At 45.7% G+C, this 17,564-nt stretch overlaps 1 protein-coding gene across 4 annotated transcripts in view; it reads left to right on the top strand.

Annotated features, from left to right (window-relative positions):
- TPP2 (tripeptidyl peptidase 2) overlaps nucleotides 1-17,564 on the top strand; it is a 133,096-nt gene that overhangs the window by 74,329 nt on the left and 41,203 nt on the right. For all 4 annotated transcript variants that reach the window (XR_011319348.1, XR_011319349.1, XM_069757964.1 and 1 more), the window contains exons 19-23: nucleotides 1,823-1,923; nucleotides 5,131-5,227; nucleotides 12,421-12,558; nucleotides 15,618-15,862; nucleotides 16,464-16,542. Coding sequence is in view for 2 of the 4 variants with exons in the window: in XM_069757964.1 (XP_069614065.1) it covers nucleotides 1,823-1,923; nucleotides 5,131-5,227; nucleotides 12,421-12,558; nucleotides 15,618-15,862; nucleotides 16,464-16,542 (660 nt within the window). In the remaining 2 variants the exon portion in view is untranslated. The remainder of the gene's footprint in view (nucleotides 1-1,822; nucleotides 1,924-5,130; nucleotides 5,228-12,420; nucleotides 12,559-15,617; nucleotides 15,863-16,463; nucleotides 16,543-17,564) is intronic.

Genomic DNA, 17,564 nt, shown 5'->3' with positions numbered 1-17,564 from the left:
CGAGTCTATCTTTCCAGAACTGCTTCTTTTCCCCAGTCTGATCCTCTGAGGTCATCGGAAGGGGCTCCCCGCCTCTAAATCCACAATTGCTCGTTGGATCCTTTCAGCGGTTCCAGAGGTTCAAAACAAACAGCCTCCTCCAGGGGTGAGGGTCACTCTACCCGGGCTGTGGGAGCTTCCTGGGCCGTTAGTCACCAGGCTTCAGCTTTGCAGGTTTGCAAGGCCGCAACCTGGTCGTCCCTTCACACTTTCGTAAGGTTTTACAAGGTGCATACTCAGGCTTCTGCTGACGCAGGTCTGGGTAGGAAGATACTGCAGGTGGCGGTTTCCCACCGGCCGACCCAAGTCTCCTCCTCCCTGAATATTTTCCCCACCTGTGGGACTGCTTTTTGACATCCCATGGTAACCTGTGTCCCCCAATGAAGCGAGAAAGAAAGAGGGATTTTTGGTTCTTACCGTAAAATCTCTTTCTTGGAGCCTTCATTGGGGGACACAGTACCCTCCCTTTATGTTGTACCGTGTTAGCCAATGTGCCGTTGGTTTGGGTTGAGTTTGATTATACTTGCTCCTACTACTGCTTTAGCACCAACTGAGTTGACTTGTGCTGGTCAGTGGGTGTATACTGCCGAGGAGGAGTTATTTTTTCCTTACTTGCATAGTGTCAGCCTCCTACCGACAGCAGCATACACACCATGCTAACCTGTGTCCCCCAATGAAGGCTCCAAGAAAGAGATTTTACGGTAAGAACCAAAAATCCCTCTTTTAGTGGTAAAAAAGTAATTATTCTTTTTCATTTACTCAGCCAAATGATGGTTCTGTGAATTGCATGAGTGTTAAAAATGCTCACTACACCCCTAGATGAATTTTTAGAGGGGTTATTTCAAAAATGGTGTCACTGGAAGGTTTCTGCTGCTTTGGCAAATGTGACATAACATCCGCAATCTATTAAAGTAAAAATTGCACTCTAGAATTGAATTGGCACTCCTTCTCTTCTGAGCCCTGCCGTGTGCCCAAATAGTAGTCTTTCACCACATATAGAATATTGGTGTACTCATATCTTGGGGTCCATTTTCGTTCCTTTTACCATTGTGGAAAAAGAAAAAAAATTGGGGCTCTAGCAACAAATTTTTTTTTTTTTTTTGTGCGAAAAATTAAAATGTGGAGTTTTTTTTTCTTTTTACTTCTACATTATTTTAATTCCTTTGAACCACCTAAAGGGTTAATAAACTTCTTGTATGTGGTTTTGAGCACTTTAAAGGTTTTTGAAATGGTGTCAGTTTTGGGTGTTTTCTGTCACACAAACCCCTTAGTCACTTCATATGTAATGTGGTCTTTCCAAAAAGTTAGTTTTGTACTTTGTTAGAAAAATTGTTGATTTCATTTTTAAAGCTTGTAACTTCCGAACAAAGAAAATTGTTTACATAATGATGCTGATCTAAAGTAGACATGTGGTTATTTATGATCTATTTTGTGTGGTGAAACTACCTGATTTTAAAGATACAAAAAATTAAAATAGTGAAAATTGTGACTTTCCATTTTTTTTCAAATGTTATAATATTTTCATAAACACAGATCATATCAGCCAAAATTTACCACTACAATGAAATGCAACGTGTCACGAAAAAACAGTCTCCTAAACAGTGGGGGCCAATGAAGCATTTCAGAGTACCGTAATTACCTCCTTAAAGTGGCATTGGTCAGAATTGTAATATTTGGTCTGGTCAGGAAGGTGAAAGCCATCTCTGGATGAAGGGGACAAGGAGGTATTCCCACCACAGACATCACTGCTGTTGTACAATTTCTTTTTATGTTTTCTTGCCAGCATGCATCTGAAGGGATCGCCCGTTTTGATGTGCAGTCTACAGTGAAGTATGAAGATCTGTCTCCCAGCATCAGTTTAAAGAATTGGGTGCAAACCTTAAGGTGGCGTATAAAATCAAAATAAACCTATTTACTGTTTTAATCTTGCATCACATTTGTGTCTAAGTGAAATTAAAATATACATATATTTGATATCGCCGTGTTCAGAATCGCCTGATCTATCAATATTAAAAAAGAATTAACCCGATCGCTAAACGTCGTAACGAGAAAAAAGTTCAAAACTTAAATTGCGTTTTTTTGGGGGTCGCCGCTGCATTGCAATAACAGGCGATTAAAAGTTTGTATCTACACCAAAATGGTATCACTAAAAAGTCAGCTCAGCGTGCAAAAAATAATCCCTTACCCAACGCCAGGTCACGAAAAATGGAGACTAGTGATGAGCGAGTGTGCTCATTATTCAGGTTTTCCAGGCATGCTTGGGTGGTCTCTTGAGTATTTATGGAGTGCTCGGAGATTGTTTGAGATGCCACTGCTGCATGGTTTGCGGCTACTTGACAGCCTGAATACATGTGGGGGTTGCCTGTTTGTTAGGGAATCCTGACATGTATTCAGGGTGTGAAGCAGCCGCAAATCAAGCAGCTGTGGCGACTAAAACATAATCTCCGAGAACTCCATAAATACTCGGAGATCACCCGAGCATGCTCGGAAAACCTGAGTAACGAGTATATTTGTGTGTGTATGTATCAAGCCACGCTCACACCGCATAGCTGGCACAGGCCACATCTAGCTGTCGTGTCTAGAATGGAGTTGCTCCTGTGACGTATGACATCGAGTGAAAGGGAGGAGCCTCATGGATAGAGATGTGAGGAGGAAAATGATAGCGGTAATGCTGCAGTATGAGGCTGCGTATAGAGAAAAGTGAAGAGCTGCAGGTGGAGGCTGTATAAGGCCACATTCACACGTTCAGTGTTTGGTTAGTATTTTACCTCAGTATTTATAAGCCAAAACCATGAGTGGGAGAAAAACACAGAAGTGGTGATGTGTTTCTAATATGCTTTTCCTCTGATTTTGTTTTACTCCAAGTTTTAGCTTACAAATAGTAAGGTAAAAATACTGACCAAATAACGTGTGAACGAGGTCTATAGGAGAAAAGTGTGGTGCTGCAGAAGTAGTAGGCTGTGTATACGATACGCTTTATTGCAGTTAGTGCAATTTCTCTCAGGATCAACTGTTTCCAATTGCATATTGAATAGGAGTGTTCTGTGCTGCTGGAGGAGGCGACTATAAGGGTATGTGCACACGTTCAGGATTTTTTGCATTTTTCCCGCTATTTAATGCATCGGAAAGCTCCGGAAAAAACGCGCAAAAAAAACGCATTGCAGATTTGGGGCAGAAATGTCCGGTTTTTGTCAGAAAATTTCTGCAAGAAATCCTGAACGTGTGCACATACCCTAAAGGAGAAAAGCTGTGCTGCAGAAAAATACTGTGTATAAAGGAGGAGCCTGAAGAGCAGGAAGAATAAGGCCCCTTAACTCTCACGGTTAAAGATGTAACGGCAGCCGTTAAGGGGTTAATATTGTGTAAAGAAAATTTTTTTTAAAAATGGAGCTGGTAAACTTGCGAGACGCGACACAAACCACAGAGCAGGGTATACTATATACAAGGGAGATAACATACAGGTATATACTATATACAGGAGGAGATAACATACAGGTATATACTATATACAGGAGGAGATGACATACAGTTATATACTATATACAGGAGGAGATGACATACAGGTATATACTATATACAGGGGAGATAACATGCAGGTATATACTATATACAGGAGGAGATAACATACAGGAGGAGATGGCATACAGGTATATACTATATACAGGGGAGATAACATGCAGGTATATACTATATACAGGAGGAGATAACATACAGGTATATGCAGGAGGAGATGGCATACAGGTATATACTATATACAGGATGAGATGACACAGGTATATACTATATACAGGAGGAGATGACATACAGGTATATACTATATACAGGAGGAGATGACACACATGTATATACTATATACAGGGGAGATGACCCACAGGTATATACTATATACAGGAGGAGATGACACACAGGTATATACTATATACAGGATGAGATGACACCGGTATATACTATATACAGGAGGAGATGACATACAGGTATATACTATATACAGGGGAGATAACATACAGGTATATACTATATACAGGGGAGATGACATACAGGTATATACTATATACAGGGGAGATGACACACAGGTATATACTATATACAGGAGGAGATGACACACAGGTATATACTATATACAGGGGAGATGACATACAGGTATATACTATATATGAGGAGATGACATACAGGTATATACTATATACAGGGAAGATGACATACAGGTATATACTATATACAGGAGGAGATGACATACAGGTATATACTGAGGGGAAAATGACGTGTCGGGGGGGGGGTGAGGGGGATGAGAGAAGCGAAGGGGAAAATGAGAGATGTGAGGTGCCTTTACGAACGACAGTTAGTTGCGATGCCTGGGCAACACTGGGCTCTTCAGCTAGTTTGAAATAAAGTTCTTGTGTGTGGGGAAAAAAAAAAGGGGTTAATGTCTGTCCTGAATAACTATTAACGTGTCTCATATGTCTTCTTTATTTTGCCATCGTATTTTGTATGTCCTTTTACTTTTTTGGTATGAGACCGCTTTTAAGTTTAACAGCACTTTCAGAAACCTGATATTTAGGGTCCAAATCGGTCCTCAAAGGGCCTCTATATTAACCCCCTCCACATGAATTACTCAATTTTAAAAATGCATGTGTTACAGAATAAAAAAATGTTTTATTCTATGCTGCACATGATCTGACACAAAGTGAAAAAAAGAAAAAATCCTTTATATTTTAGACTTCCCTTGTGGTTTTAGAAAAAAGGTTAGGTGGGTTTTTTTCTTTCCACTTTTACAACAGTATATACAAATTGACCCAAAAATGTGCCTGATTGTGAACTGGTTAACTGGCTATATCCTCCTTTAATAATGTCCGGTGACTGCAGGTGGCGAAGTGTCACATGGGCTGGCGGGGCACAACAAAGGCTGGTGGTAGCATCACATAGAAGCAGTGTATATTGTGCAGTGTGCTTTCATTCACAACAGGCTTTGGCAGTTTATATAAAGCATCAATTTGCATAGGGGGAGTTACAGTATATGCTATAGAAAGACTACAGTATATGTGTACTGTGGGGATCTACATGCACGTGTAAAAAATCTGTTATATCATGCAGGCCCGTAAGTGCCAAGACAAGACCACTGGGTGCCCGCGATGTTTTGCCAAATAACCGCCAACTATATGAAATTGTTTTAACCTATAACTTTCATCAGGTGAGTTTTAATAATTTGAAATACCTGTTAGATCGTGTTTTGTTAACTAATAGACCTCTCTTCACAACCATGGGTTTCCTATGAGCATTTTTAATAGTGATAATTTTTCTATGTTTGCACCTCCTGGTGCTGTCACAATATTACTGTTGGCATTTACAGCACCTGGACTGTGGGGAAAAATACAAAAAAAAATGGATTACTCTGTCGCCTCATTGGGGGACACAGGACCATGGGTGTTATGCTGCTGTCCACTAGGAGGCGACACTATGCATAATCTGAAAATGATTAACTTTGGCTTCTCTTCTGCAGTATACACCCCTGGACGGCATCAGCCTTCTCCAGTTTTTGCTTAGTGTCGCATAGGAGGCACACCTAAGATTTTTTACTCTGTTTTTTCCGACGGATTACAGAAGAAGAAAAGTGGGTCTCCTGTGAGACTCCCGGCATGGCTCCTTCCTTGGCCCCCTATTACGTGGCGTCCGGTTGAAGTCAAGATGGCTATTCCCTATGTCGCTCCTTCCCCAGTCCCTCGGGTGCTGGTTCGAAGTCGAGAACCTCTCTCCTTCCCCAATTCCTTTTGGTTTATGGGTTGAGGTCGAGGCGAGGATGAAGCCCCCTGAAGGTCATAGCAGCACCCTCCCTAATCTCCCTCTGGGGGCATTAGGTTGAGACGCCTCAGGTAGGGCCTGTACAGGCAGCACTCTGCAGCTCCCAGTAATGGGCCAGCACACTGCGCCTGCATCCAGGGACCCCAGCCCAGCTGCGGGCTCCTGTCGGGGCCGGGGGGGAGTGCAGGCAGGCATGGCACAATAGAGGCACAGGGCTCCCTGCGCCCCTGTCTCTGCGGCAGCACCAGCTCTATGCTGCCTCAGTGGGACCCCTCACAGGGCCCCCCTTCCGCTTATAGTCCCACCGCTTACCTGCCTTCAAATCCGGGGGGGGTCCGGTTCAGATCCGACCCCCCTCCCGGACTTCCGCACCAGACTGGTGCCTTTCTGGGCATCAGGCATCTAATTTAGGCCGCAGCTTCGGCCTAGCTGAAGCTGCCGCCTCCTCTCCGCCCCCCGGCCCGCCCCCGGATGACAAATATGACTCTACAGTGTCACAGAGGGGGCGGATCGAGACAGAAAGGGCTCTCTTTTACACAGCTTTGTCACCTTTTTTTCCTCAGCTCTCCGCCCCCATCTCTCCCTGCCTCTTCTCCTTGGCTGCCATTTCTACTGCAGCGAGGATTAACCCTGCATCTCCCGGTCAGCAGGACCAGGCCAGCCAGTCTCCGGGGGGCAGAGGACTGTGGTTCTTCGGCGCTGGACCTAGGAGCAAACTGGTGGGGTAAGATCACAGCTGGGTTGTTTTTACTCGGCTGTGAATCCATATTCCCTATAAGTCTCCTCTATAAGGTTCCTCTGCATAGCTACCCCTGTAAGGTGCTAGCCAGCCCTTTTGCACTCTGTGCACTATGCCGGACTCAAGGTCCAAGAGAACCAGGCAGGTCTGCTATTATGCATTCTGCACAGCCTGCGGGACCGCTCTCCCCAGCGGCAGCATGTACCCGCACTGCCAGGGCTGCACTCAGATTACTCTGTCAGAGCCCCAAGAGGCCCCTGCTAATGCCTCAGTGTCTAATGCCATGCCGGAATGGGTCACTCAGATGTCGCAATCTATGATGCAGTCTATAGATAACCTAACCTCCACATTGCTTCAGGCTCTGCAGAGTCATGCCTCGGCTATGACCGCTACCCAGCAAAGGGAGAGCTTGACTCAGGGACAGGACGACCCTGGCACATCCACGTCTAGGTCAGGACACAAGCGGACCCACAGGTCACGTTCATCTGCGTCATCCCATAGCACACGGTCATCCCCTTCTAGGGAGAGACACCGTAGTTCTAGGTCATCTAGACCGTCCCCTTCCAGGGACAGACAATGCAGATCTCCGCAATCCCCAACCCGAGAAGGCCTCCGCCCCAGCTCACCCAGCAGGGGACGCCTCACTACACTGGATTCGGAAGGCATCTGTGACTCCGACTCAGACAAGGAAACGGAGGGGTCCCTGATCCCAATCCCTCCTAGCAATACAGCGCTAGTTGAGGACTTAATCTATTCCATCCATCGGGTGCTGGACATTTCTGATCCGCCACAAGAGGCCCCAGAACACAAGATTTCCTTTGAAGGACCTCTGAAGCCGCCTAAGGTTTTCTCTAACCACCCAGAGTTTAAGGCGATCCTTAAAAAGCAGCTTTCACAGCCTGAGAAAAAATTCGCTAATCGCAAATATCTGGAGGCTAGGTACCCCTTCCCACAGATGGATACCAAGGAATGAACAGACCCACCCGAAGTGGACTCTAGACTAGCAGCACAGACCCTCCTTTCACTGCCAGATAGCTCAACCCTCAGGGATGCAGCAGACCGGCAGGTAGAACGCATGGGTCGTTCAATTTTCGAGGCTGCAGGGGCATCCCTGGCTCCTGCGTTCACTTCAGTTTGGGCTGCCAAGGCCTGGGCCAAAAATTTACAAGCTGGCCTCCAAGCATCCGCTCCTGAGCTGTCGGACAGAGCGGTTCAAATAGCAGTCGTAGCAGATTACATGCTTCATGCAGCTCTAGATTCAGCAAGGGGTGTAGCGGGGAAAGCATCAAATGCCATCACAATTTGGCGTATCCTCTGGCTTAGGGAATGGAAAGCGGACGCAGCCTCAAAGAAGTCCCTCACGCACCTCCCCCTACCTCAGTGGGCGACTTTTTGGTGAACAGTTGGACACGATGATATCCAACGCCACCGGGGGTAAGAGTACTTCTCTTCCCCAACTGAAACCTAAATGCACTTAAATGAAGCGTAACCAAACTCTATTCCGATCCTTTTGGAATTCTTCGGGCCGGTCCGTCTCGCGTCCAGCACAAAATCATAACCATTCCCCACGCAGGGACAACTCACGGTCGACGCAAAGGTCGGACAAGACCTGGCAGTCAAAAGCAGCCCAGTCTAAGCCCAGAGGAGGAAAATCTCAGACTTTCTCCTCATCATGACTCACGGACTCCGGAAGACACCACACCCGTAGGCGGCCGACTTTTGCTCTTTCATTAAGTCTGGCTGCCTATTACAGAAGTCAGGTGGGTCCGGGAACTAGTGTCTTCCGGATACAAGATAGAGTTCAACTTACAACCCACCGGACCGATTCTTCCTTTCTGTCCCCCCCAAAACCACCAGCCAAGGCTCGTGCCTTCCGACAAGCGGTCTCCTTGCTTCAAGCAGGAGTCATACCGGTGCCCACGGCCGAGCGCTTCCGAGGGTTCTACTCCAATCTATTCATAGTCCCCAAGAAAGGAGGCAGTGTGCGGCCCATATTGGACCTAAAACAACTCAACAAATATGTACGGGTCCGTCACTTCCGCATGGAGTCTCTTCGGTCCATCATTGCGTCCATGGAGAAGGGAGAATATCTCACCTCCATAGACATACAAGACGCATTACTGCAAATACCAATTGCACCTGCCCATCAGTGGTTTCTCAGGTTCACAATCGACCAGGACCACTACCAGTTCGTGGCTCTCCCGTTCTCGCCACGGCTCCCAGAGTGTTTACCAAAGTCATGGCAGCCACCATGGACGTCCTGCACTGGCATAGTAGTCGTTCCATACTTGGACGATCTACTCATCAAGGCTCCCACCTTCAAGGACTGCGAGCTCAGCGTTTCAATTACAATCGACACTGAGTCGTATGGGCTGGTTAGTCAACTTATAAAAGTCATCACCAACCCTGAGTCAGTCTCTGACCTTCCTGGGAATGCTATTCAACACCTCCAGGGGTCTAGTGCTCCTTCCCAAGGACAAGGCACTGGCTCTTCGCCTAGGAGTTCGCACCCTCCTCCGCAAACCCCCTCGATCTCTCAGGTTTGCCATGAGAGTCCTCGGCAGGATGGGGGCAGCAATAGAAGCCGTCCCACTTGCCCAGTTGCACCTCAGGCCTCTCCAACTAGCCATCCTCAAGTCCTGGGATAAAAACCCTTTCTCTCTCGACAGGGAGTTCTGGCTAACATCGTCAACCAAGAGGTCCCTGCACTGGTGGCTCAAGCCAACCTCGCTAGCAAAGGGGAAATCCTTTCTCACAGGTCAATGGAAGGTTCTGACCACCGATGCAAGCCTGATGGGTTGGGGTGCAGTGCACCTACACCACAGGGCAAGTGATCCCCAGTGGAAGCGACCCCTCCTGGTATTGAGAGCCTTTCATCACTTACTGCAGCCTCTCACATCAGAATACAGTTGGACAATGCCACGGCTGTGGCATATGTGAATCACCAAGGGGGGATCCGCAGTACCCAGGCAATGCGAGAAGTGTCACATATTCTCCACTGGGCAGAGGACACAAAGTCGGTTCTCTCGGCGGTCCACATTCCAGGTGTGGACAACTGGGAAGCAGACTTCCTCAGCCGACAAGAAATAGACTCGGGAGAGTGGTCTCTCCATCCTGAAATTTTTCGCCAGATTTGCCATCACTGGGGGACCCCGGATGTTGACCTAATGGCATCCCACTTCAATGCCAAGGTCTCCAACTTCATGGCCAGAACACACGATCCGCGGTCACTCAGGGCACACGCTCTGGTTCAGGACTGGACCCAGTTCCAGCTTCTGTACATTTTTCCACCTCTCTCCCCTCTCTCCCTGATATCCAGGGTGGTGAGGAAGATCAAGCAAGAGGGAGTTCCAATATTCCTAATCGCACCGGACTGGCCCAGACGTACATGGTATGCCGACATCGTACAACTTACAGTAGACGCCCCCTGGCGTCTCTCCGACCGCCCCGATCTTCTATCACAAGGCCCGTTCTACCACCAGAACTCAGGGGCTCTCAATTTGACGGTGTGGCCCTTGAGACCTGGGTTCTAACCCAGGCAGGGCTCTCGCCGGACGTCATTGGAACCATGATCGGGGCACGGAAGCCAGCCTCTGCCGTACCTGGAAAGCTTTCTTTACCTGGTGCGAATCTCGTGGCCAGACTCCACTCCCTTATTCCTTACCCAAAATACTTCGTTTTCTCCAATCGGGTCTGGAGGCCAGGCTGTCCCTGGGCTCGCTTAAGAGCCAGGTGTCAGCCCTCTCAGTGCTTTTTCAAAGGCGCATTGCTACCAAGCCGCATGTAAGGACTTTTTCTCCAGGGGGTTTCCCGATTGGTTCCCCCCTACAGACGACCACAAGAAAGCGTGGGACCTCAACTTGGTCCTGACAGCATTGCAGGAACCACCCTTCGAACCCCTTAAGGAGGTCCCGCTCCGCCTTCTATCCCAGAAGGTGGTTTTCCTGGTGGCAATCACCTCGCTACGCTGGGTGTCTGAACTGACAGCACTCTCCTGCAGACAGCCCTTCCTGGTTTTTCACCAGGACAAGGTAGTTCTCCCTACGGTCACATCCTTCCTTCCGAAGGTTGTGTCCCACTTCCACCTCATCCTTTTGTCCGGTGTCGGTTCAGAGTGGAGAAGGCTCTGCATACGCTTGACCTTGTCAGGGCATTGCGTATATATGTGTCTAGGACTGTGTCCTTCCGGAGGTCTGACTCTCTTTTCCTTCTTCTGAAAGGCAGCCGCAAGGGTCTGCCAGCTTCCAAAGCTTCCCTTGCCAGATGGATCAAATCCACCATACAAGACGCCTACTGCCTTAAGAATTCTCCTCTTCCAGCCGGTATTACGGCACTCTCTACACGGGCGGTACGGGCCTCCTGGGCCATTCGGCACCAGGGTTCGGCACAACAAGTGTGTAAGGCGGCCACTTGGACTAGCCTACACACGTTTACTAAACACTACAGGGTTCATACCCAGTCCTCAGCGGACGCGAGCCTGGGTAGATGTGTTCTGCAGGCAGCGGTGCCACAAGTGTAGCGGCCTGTCTGCACAATATTCATCCATTGCTTCCCACCCAGGGACTGCTTTGGGACGTCCCATGGTCCTGTGTCCCCCAAAGAGGCGACAGAGTAAAGGAGATTTTTGTGTACTCACCGTAAAATCTTTCTCTTAGCCTCTAATTGGGGGACACAGCTCCCACCCTGTTGCCCTTCCGGGCCGTTGTTACCGTCGAATTCTCATATTGTTTGCTTGAGCTCGTACATAGTTGCCTTTTTATAGGCATGGTTATGTTATTCATGTCACGTTCCTCCTACTGCTTTTGCACAAAACTGGAGAAGGCTGACGCCGTCCAGGGGTGTATACTGCAGAGGAGGAGCCACAGTTAATCTTTTTCAGATTATGCATAGTGTCGCCTCCTAGTGGGCAGCAGCATAACACCCATGGTCCTGTGTCCCCCAATTAGAGGCTAAGAGAAAGATTTTAGGAGTACACAAAAATCTCCTTTTTGTCATGGCTGTAAGGTTATTACAACATTGTGCCTCTAGTAATTATTTGTGTGACACCCTCATATGTCTGGCCCCACGTGATGACTTTTTCAGCATCGAAAAACACACTCAAGCAGTCCAGTTGTTCCCAACCTCTCTTTCCTTGAGTGCCACATTTAGTTGTGATAAATGGTCGCGAGCCACATTCAGTGCCCCGACTACTGGTATAAAGACAGGCAAAGCGTCCTCACGCAAAGCATATAGATGGTATACTTACATGGGTACCCACTTTAACCCCATTTGGGATTGTCTTGGGAAGTACTGACAACAATAAATTGCATCCAGCTTCAACACCTCTGTGCATAGGATGATAGTCTCCAGATTCCCATAATTAGCCTGTCCCCCACCAGTACATGAACATCCAAAACTGCCCTTCACTGCAGGATGGCTCGCAAGTCACCATCTGGAATCGTGCTCTTCATAGTTGTCCTTGTGTTTATGCACCAAGTTGGCAGAAAGCTGTGAGGCGCGTTAGAGACTTCTGCACCAGAGGGAAACTGGTGACACAACTGATCCTTTATTTTTTTTTGTAACATTTTTGTCTATGGTGGCATTGGGAAGTCTCCAGAAGTCGTACAGAAAAATGTTTTTGTTTTTTTTTAAACCAACAATAAAACACGAGAAACATGCCTTTGAAATGGAAATCTTAGTTATGTTCCCTTAAAACTTTCAGTACCACTACATGATGTAACTGTGTAATGTGGAAAAAAAACAATGCAACATAAATATTCAAATCCTTTCTTTGCAATTCTTTTATTTAAAGCTTAAATAATGAGGAAATATAGAAAATATTCATTTTTTTTTCTTCCATTTGAAAGCCTAAATGTGGAGAAGTAACACCGAGCTGCCCCTTACTCTGTGAGCTGTTGTATGAATCCGAATATGATAGCCAGCTTTGGATTATTTATGACCAGAACAAAAGGCACATGGGCTCAGGAGATGCATACCCCCATCAGGTAGTGTACTATCTTGAATTTATGTTTGTTGTCCTGTAGAAGAAGAAATGAAGGCTAAACTATATACTGCATAGAATTTCTGAACCTAAGATAAAATCAGAATGAGCAAATACCGTATAGTAAGGAAATAAATAGTAATGTTTCCTATACATAACACCGGGTATTGGTTAACACTGCGACAAGGTGCAATCGATTGGAACACCTTGACGTGGTAGGACGGCTTTTACACATTTTTGATAAAAAATAGTGTTAACCCAGTGCCCTGTTATTTATCTGCACTATTATTATTTACTTACTACAGGGTATTGGCTCAATTTTGTTTTCATCTTAGGTACCGTTTGCTATATGGCCACTGGGAGAGTGTACCCCTACACATTGCACTTATACCAATATTTGTTCCAGCTCATTTCTTTGGTTTTGCATCGGATTTCTGTGACACTTGGGATGTTACTTATTCTGGCCTCATAAATTGTTTTGACTCTGTATTTGAGGAGCGCAAATGCCCATTCCTCTTGAACATTTATGGCCTACTGACAGGATACACCACTAATGTATTATAGATGGGACCCACATTTATTTACGGAGTTCAAATGCATGGCTTGGTCAGAATTCACTGACAAATTAAGAATTTTCATCACCTCTCCACTGACGACGTAACTCATGAGGATCTCGTTTTGGAGAGAGATGAAGGCTTCATTGGTGGTATCTGCATTTTCTGTACATTTCTGCTGTATCCTGTGATGTATGTGATATGATTATACTATTTTAAGCTTATTGGCTATATGGATGAGATGTTCTAGTATGGTTTCAGTTCTTCACCATTTTTTGTGAATGGGAACTTCAGACTAGTACGAAGTCACCCTCCTCTTCGCTAATGAGTGGCCAATACTGTTTCCAGTGTAGACAAGACCTTCTGAGCAGAGCCCAGAGTCCACACTAATAGATTTGTGCAGCTGCTGCGTCTTCAGCTCTGTTCACATCCGTCTTATTCATCTGCATTTGTGCTCCATCATGGAAGTGGAACAAAAAATACTGATGGAGGCATTGGCACTTTCTCGTGGCAGACACCAGCAGTGCCCAATGGACCCCATGGCCATGTTCACACGTTCCTGATTTCCCTGCTGTTTTTTCTGCACTAAAAACCGCAGCTCTTGGCAGAAAACGCAGGTGCGTTTTTTGGTGCGTTTTTTGGTGCGTTTTTTAGTGCAGTTTTTTATGCAGTTTTCTCTGCAGAGTCTGTGTGTTTTCTAGGAAGTTTTTTTTAGGGTTAAAATGGCTGAAAATACCCTAATCCTACCCCTAACCCTACCCCTAACCCTACCCCTAGTTCTAACTGTAGTGGGGGGGGGGGGGGGGAGAAATCTTTATTATTGTTACTACCTATGGGGGTGATAAAGGGAGGGGGGGGGGGAATTAACCTTTTTTTTTTATTTTGATCACTGTGAGGTTATCACAGTGATCAAAATGTGCCTGGAACGAATCTGCAGGCACTACGCATGCGCCCGCCATTTTGGAAGATGGCGGCGCCCAGGGAGAAGACGGCCGGACGGACACCGGGAGGCCCGGTAAGTATGAGGGGGGGAGATTAGGGCACGGGGGGCGTCGGAGCACGGGGGGTGGCTTTGGAGCATGGGGGGGTGGAATTGGGGCACGGGGGGGGGGGGAGGGGGCAGCCACACTCCGCCCACGCACTTTCTGCTGCAGCGGTTCTGCACCACAAACCGCAGAAAACCCGCAGATATTTTTTTCGTCTGCGGGTTTTACTGCGGGTTTGACCTCACAATGGAGGTCAATGGGTGCAGAACCGCTGCAGTTCCGCAAAAAGAAGTGACATGGTACTTCTTTTTTACCGCAGCTATTCAGCGCGGCTTTTTTCGGGATTTTCCGCAATGTGGGCACAGCCGTTCCTGTTTTCCATAGGGTACATTGTAATGTACCCTGCATGGAAAACAGCTGCGGACCCGCAGCGGCAAAATCGCGGCGGTTCCGCATTAAAAAAAGGATTGTGTGAACATGGCCTTAGTGTAAATCAGGTTTTCATCAGATGGAGCCTCTCATTGTAGATATGAAAAGAGCCTTACAGAGCATTGCTTAGACTGGTTATACCTCCACTACCTATGGTGGATTTGTGACATTTGGCCAGACTTTTTCTTTTGTTTTTTTATTTCCAGTTCTACCACAATTTATTACATTAAAGGGGGTTGTCCAGCCTTAAGGTACAAGTCTACACTTGATCGTTGTAACTGTGGACTTAAGAATCCTTGTATCGTGGGCACTTCGCGCTGTGAGAATTCTCTATTATGTGGTAGCAGTGGGCAGCCTTGTACCTGCAAATATGCAATTTTACATTATTCTGGCCACATTACCACTAGACCTGACCTGCCTCCCTCAATACCCTTACGTTCAGCAAGGCCAGGCACGTCTAGTCGGCACGTGACCGCATGTATTCAAATCACATGCTTGTGGTCTCCATTGCTCCAGACACTGGAAAAATTCTGAGGATTCACTAGTATGAAGGCACATATAATGGCTGCAGACTAGTAGTTTAAGGCCAGACAACCCCTTAATTTTTAATGTTAACTTGATTTTCCATCACATTTAGTTAAATTTGTTGTCCATTACGTGGCAATATTTTTCTTAAATGCTACAATGCTTAAAAAAGGTAAAAATCATTTTGTCCCAGACTGGCGCGGTTTCTTCCTTCTAGCACTCGTATGGCTGCAGGGCTCATGTGATGTCATGTGTGAGCCAACCTCGCTGCCGTGGTGCCAGTCCGGTAGGGGTATGTGGATTTTTTTTAATTTTTTTTAATTTTTTTACATTTTATATAGGGTGCTGAAGCCTTTAGGAGGGTCTTGTCCTGTAGCGGACAACCCATTTAAGATATTTTGTGACTTCAAAAATTACAATCATAGCTTGTAAGTTAAAGATATCATGGGACCCCATTCCACGCAGTTATGGTGAGGTGAGGGCAGCCGTTCACCGCCTGTATGTCGTGATGCATTGCACCATTGTGTCGTTTCATAGAGATTAATGTCTTTTATTGTTTTTTCTTTCAGTACTCTGTGAAGCTTGAAAAGGGAGATTATACTATAAGGATGCAGGTTCGTCATGAGCAATTAAATGAGCTGGAGCGTTTGAAGGATCTTCCCTTTGTGATTTCTCACAGGATGGCCAACACATTGAGTCTAGATATATATGAAAGTCACAGCATGGCCCTCTTAGGGAAGAAAAAGGCAAACACTATAACCTTGGCTCCAAAGCACAGCCAGCCTTTCTTTATTACAATGCTACCTGATGATAAGTAAGTAACTTGTGGAAACATTCAACCTACTTTCATATTCGGAATTATTGTTTGGGCATGTGGAGAAAATGTCTGCGCTTGGTCCAAAGGTGAATGTAGATTTTGAAGAGGTATTCCCATCTGGAACACCCATTGTATAGTCACTCTGTATGCCGTAATTGCCTAAGACCTGCACAGGACCTCGGCTGGAGCTCTCGCCTCACTGGGAAAGGAGAGGTGACCACATACCCTCGCTTTCTTAACCCAAGGCGTTGGCTGCACTGGATGTGATGAGAATATATATATATATATATATATATATATATATATATATATATATATATATATATATATATATATATATATATATTCTGTAAATTACAAAGATCTGTCATACAGGTTGTTGTCAGTATTTAGATCAGTCATTGAAACTTTTCTTTGGAAAAATTAACAATCAGCAAATTCAATGTTAAAAGCTAAACCCATTTCTGCGCCTCTAGGTATTGTTATATATTGTGCTCTTTTACATCATGGTTGGCCTTGTTTAAAGGAACCCATGAAATATATTTGGTATTTCCAGTTCCTTTGAGAACCACTGTCATTCTATGAATCTGTTTAACAGAATACCCAAGGGCGCTGGTCCAGGCTGCTATCTAAGTGGCACGCTGACACTGTCTAAGACAGAACTGGGCAAGAAAGCTGTAAGTATTTCGTATCTCCTATTTATACCTCCACTGATGATCCGTCACTTGCTTTTAGCTTCCTTTGCACATCATATAATATTGCCCTTATGAGAAGTATTTTTTCCTCCTTCGTTCAATGTAACCTTGCTCTTTCCATCCATTTCTTTTTGCATAGTTGTACGGCAAACGGTTAGTATGTTTTGGACTTAGACTTTTGCTTTGAAACGACTCTGCCCAATATTACAATAATACCTATTTTATGTATTAATCGCTGCACTTCTAGTAATATTGTTGGAGAGTGATGCAGCACCTTCCTGGCGTGCGGTAACACAAGTACGCCAATGTGGGTTAGCTGTGACACAGACTAAGTTTAGACGGCTATTTATTATCTTTAATTAAAGGAGTCACCTTATTGTGCAAACCCCCATTTAAATTGCAGCTGACACATACCCCTAAAGAGCAGATAATGCTTTGGAGAAGGTGGGGATAGTCATGCATTTCACTTGCACCAAATATGCCAGGAAACGTAGTGTACCATGGCAGCCATGGTGGTCATTGGCTCTTCATGTAATAAATGCTTGGCTAAAGTGCATCAAAAACATGAGGTGCTCTTAGAATGGGTCTGCTCTGCTCATAAAAAGTCCCAAGCAAGTGACTTCCCTCTATGATATCTACATGTCTCAATAAGACTTTGCAAAGTGTTGTCCTATTGGCAAAGGAAGCATAGCATCTTTCCACTGATGCCTTAGATTATAAAATGCAAGACAGATTTCTGCATTCAATCTGCTGAATCTTAAAAGTATCCTGTACCTCTGAAATTCTACTGCTACCTTCATCTTAAAGTGTATCTGTCTCTAGGTTAGTTTTCCACCTAATCTGAGAGCAGCATGGTTCAGGGGCAGAGACCCAGATTCCAGTGATGTCACTTACTGGACTGCTCAGTATAGTTTATATAAAATCCAGTGTTTTATCAGCAGGAGATTATCACTAGAGGCCAAGTGAACCTGCTGCCAGGAAGTTCTCCATAGTAGTCCTCCATA

The sequence above is a fragment of the Ranitomeya imitator genome, chromosome 3, assembly GCF_032444005.1.
Source record: "Ranitomeya imitator isolate aRanImi1 chromosome 3, aRanImi1.pri, whole genome shotgun sequence".
Lineage (NCBI taxonomy): Eukaryota > Metazoa > Chordata > Amphibia > Anura > Dendrobatidae > Ranitomeya > Ranitomeya imitator.
Note: the sequence above shows the minus strand (reverse complement) of the source record. Positions and strands in the feature narration are given on the sequence as shown.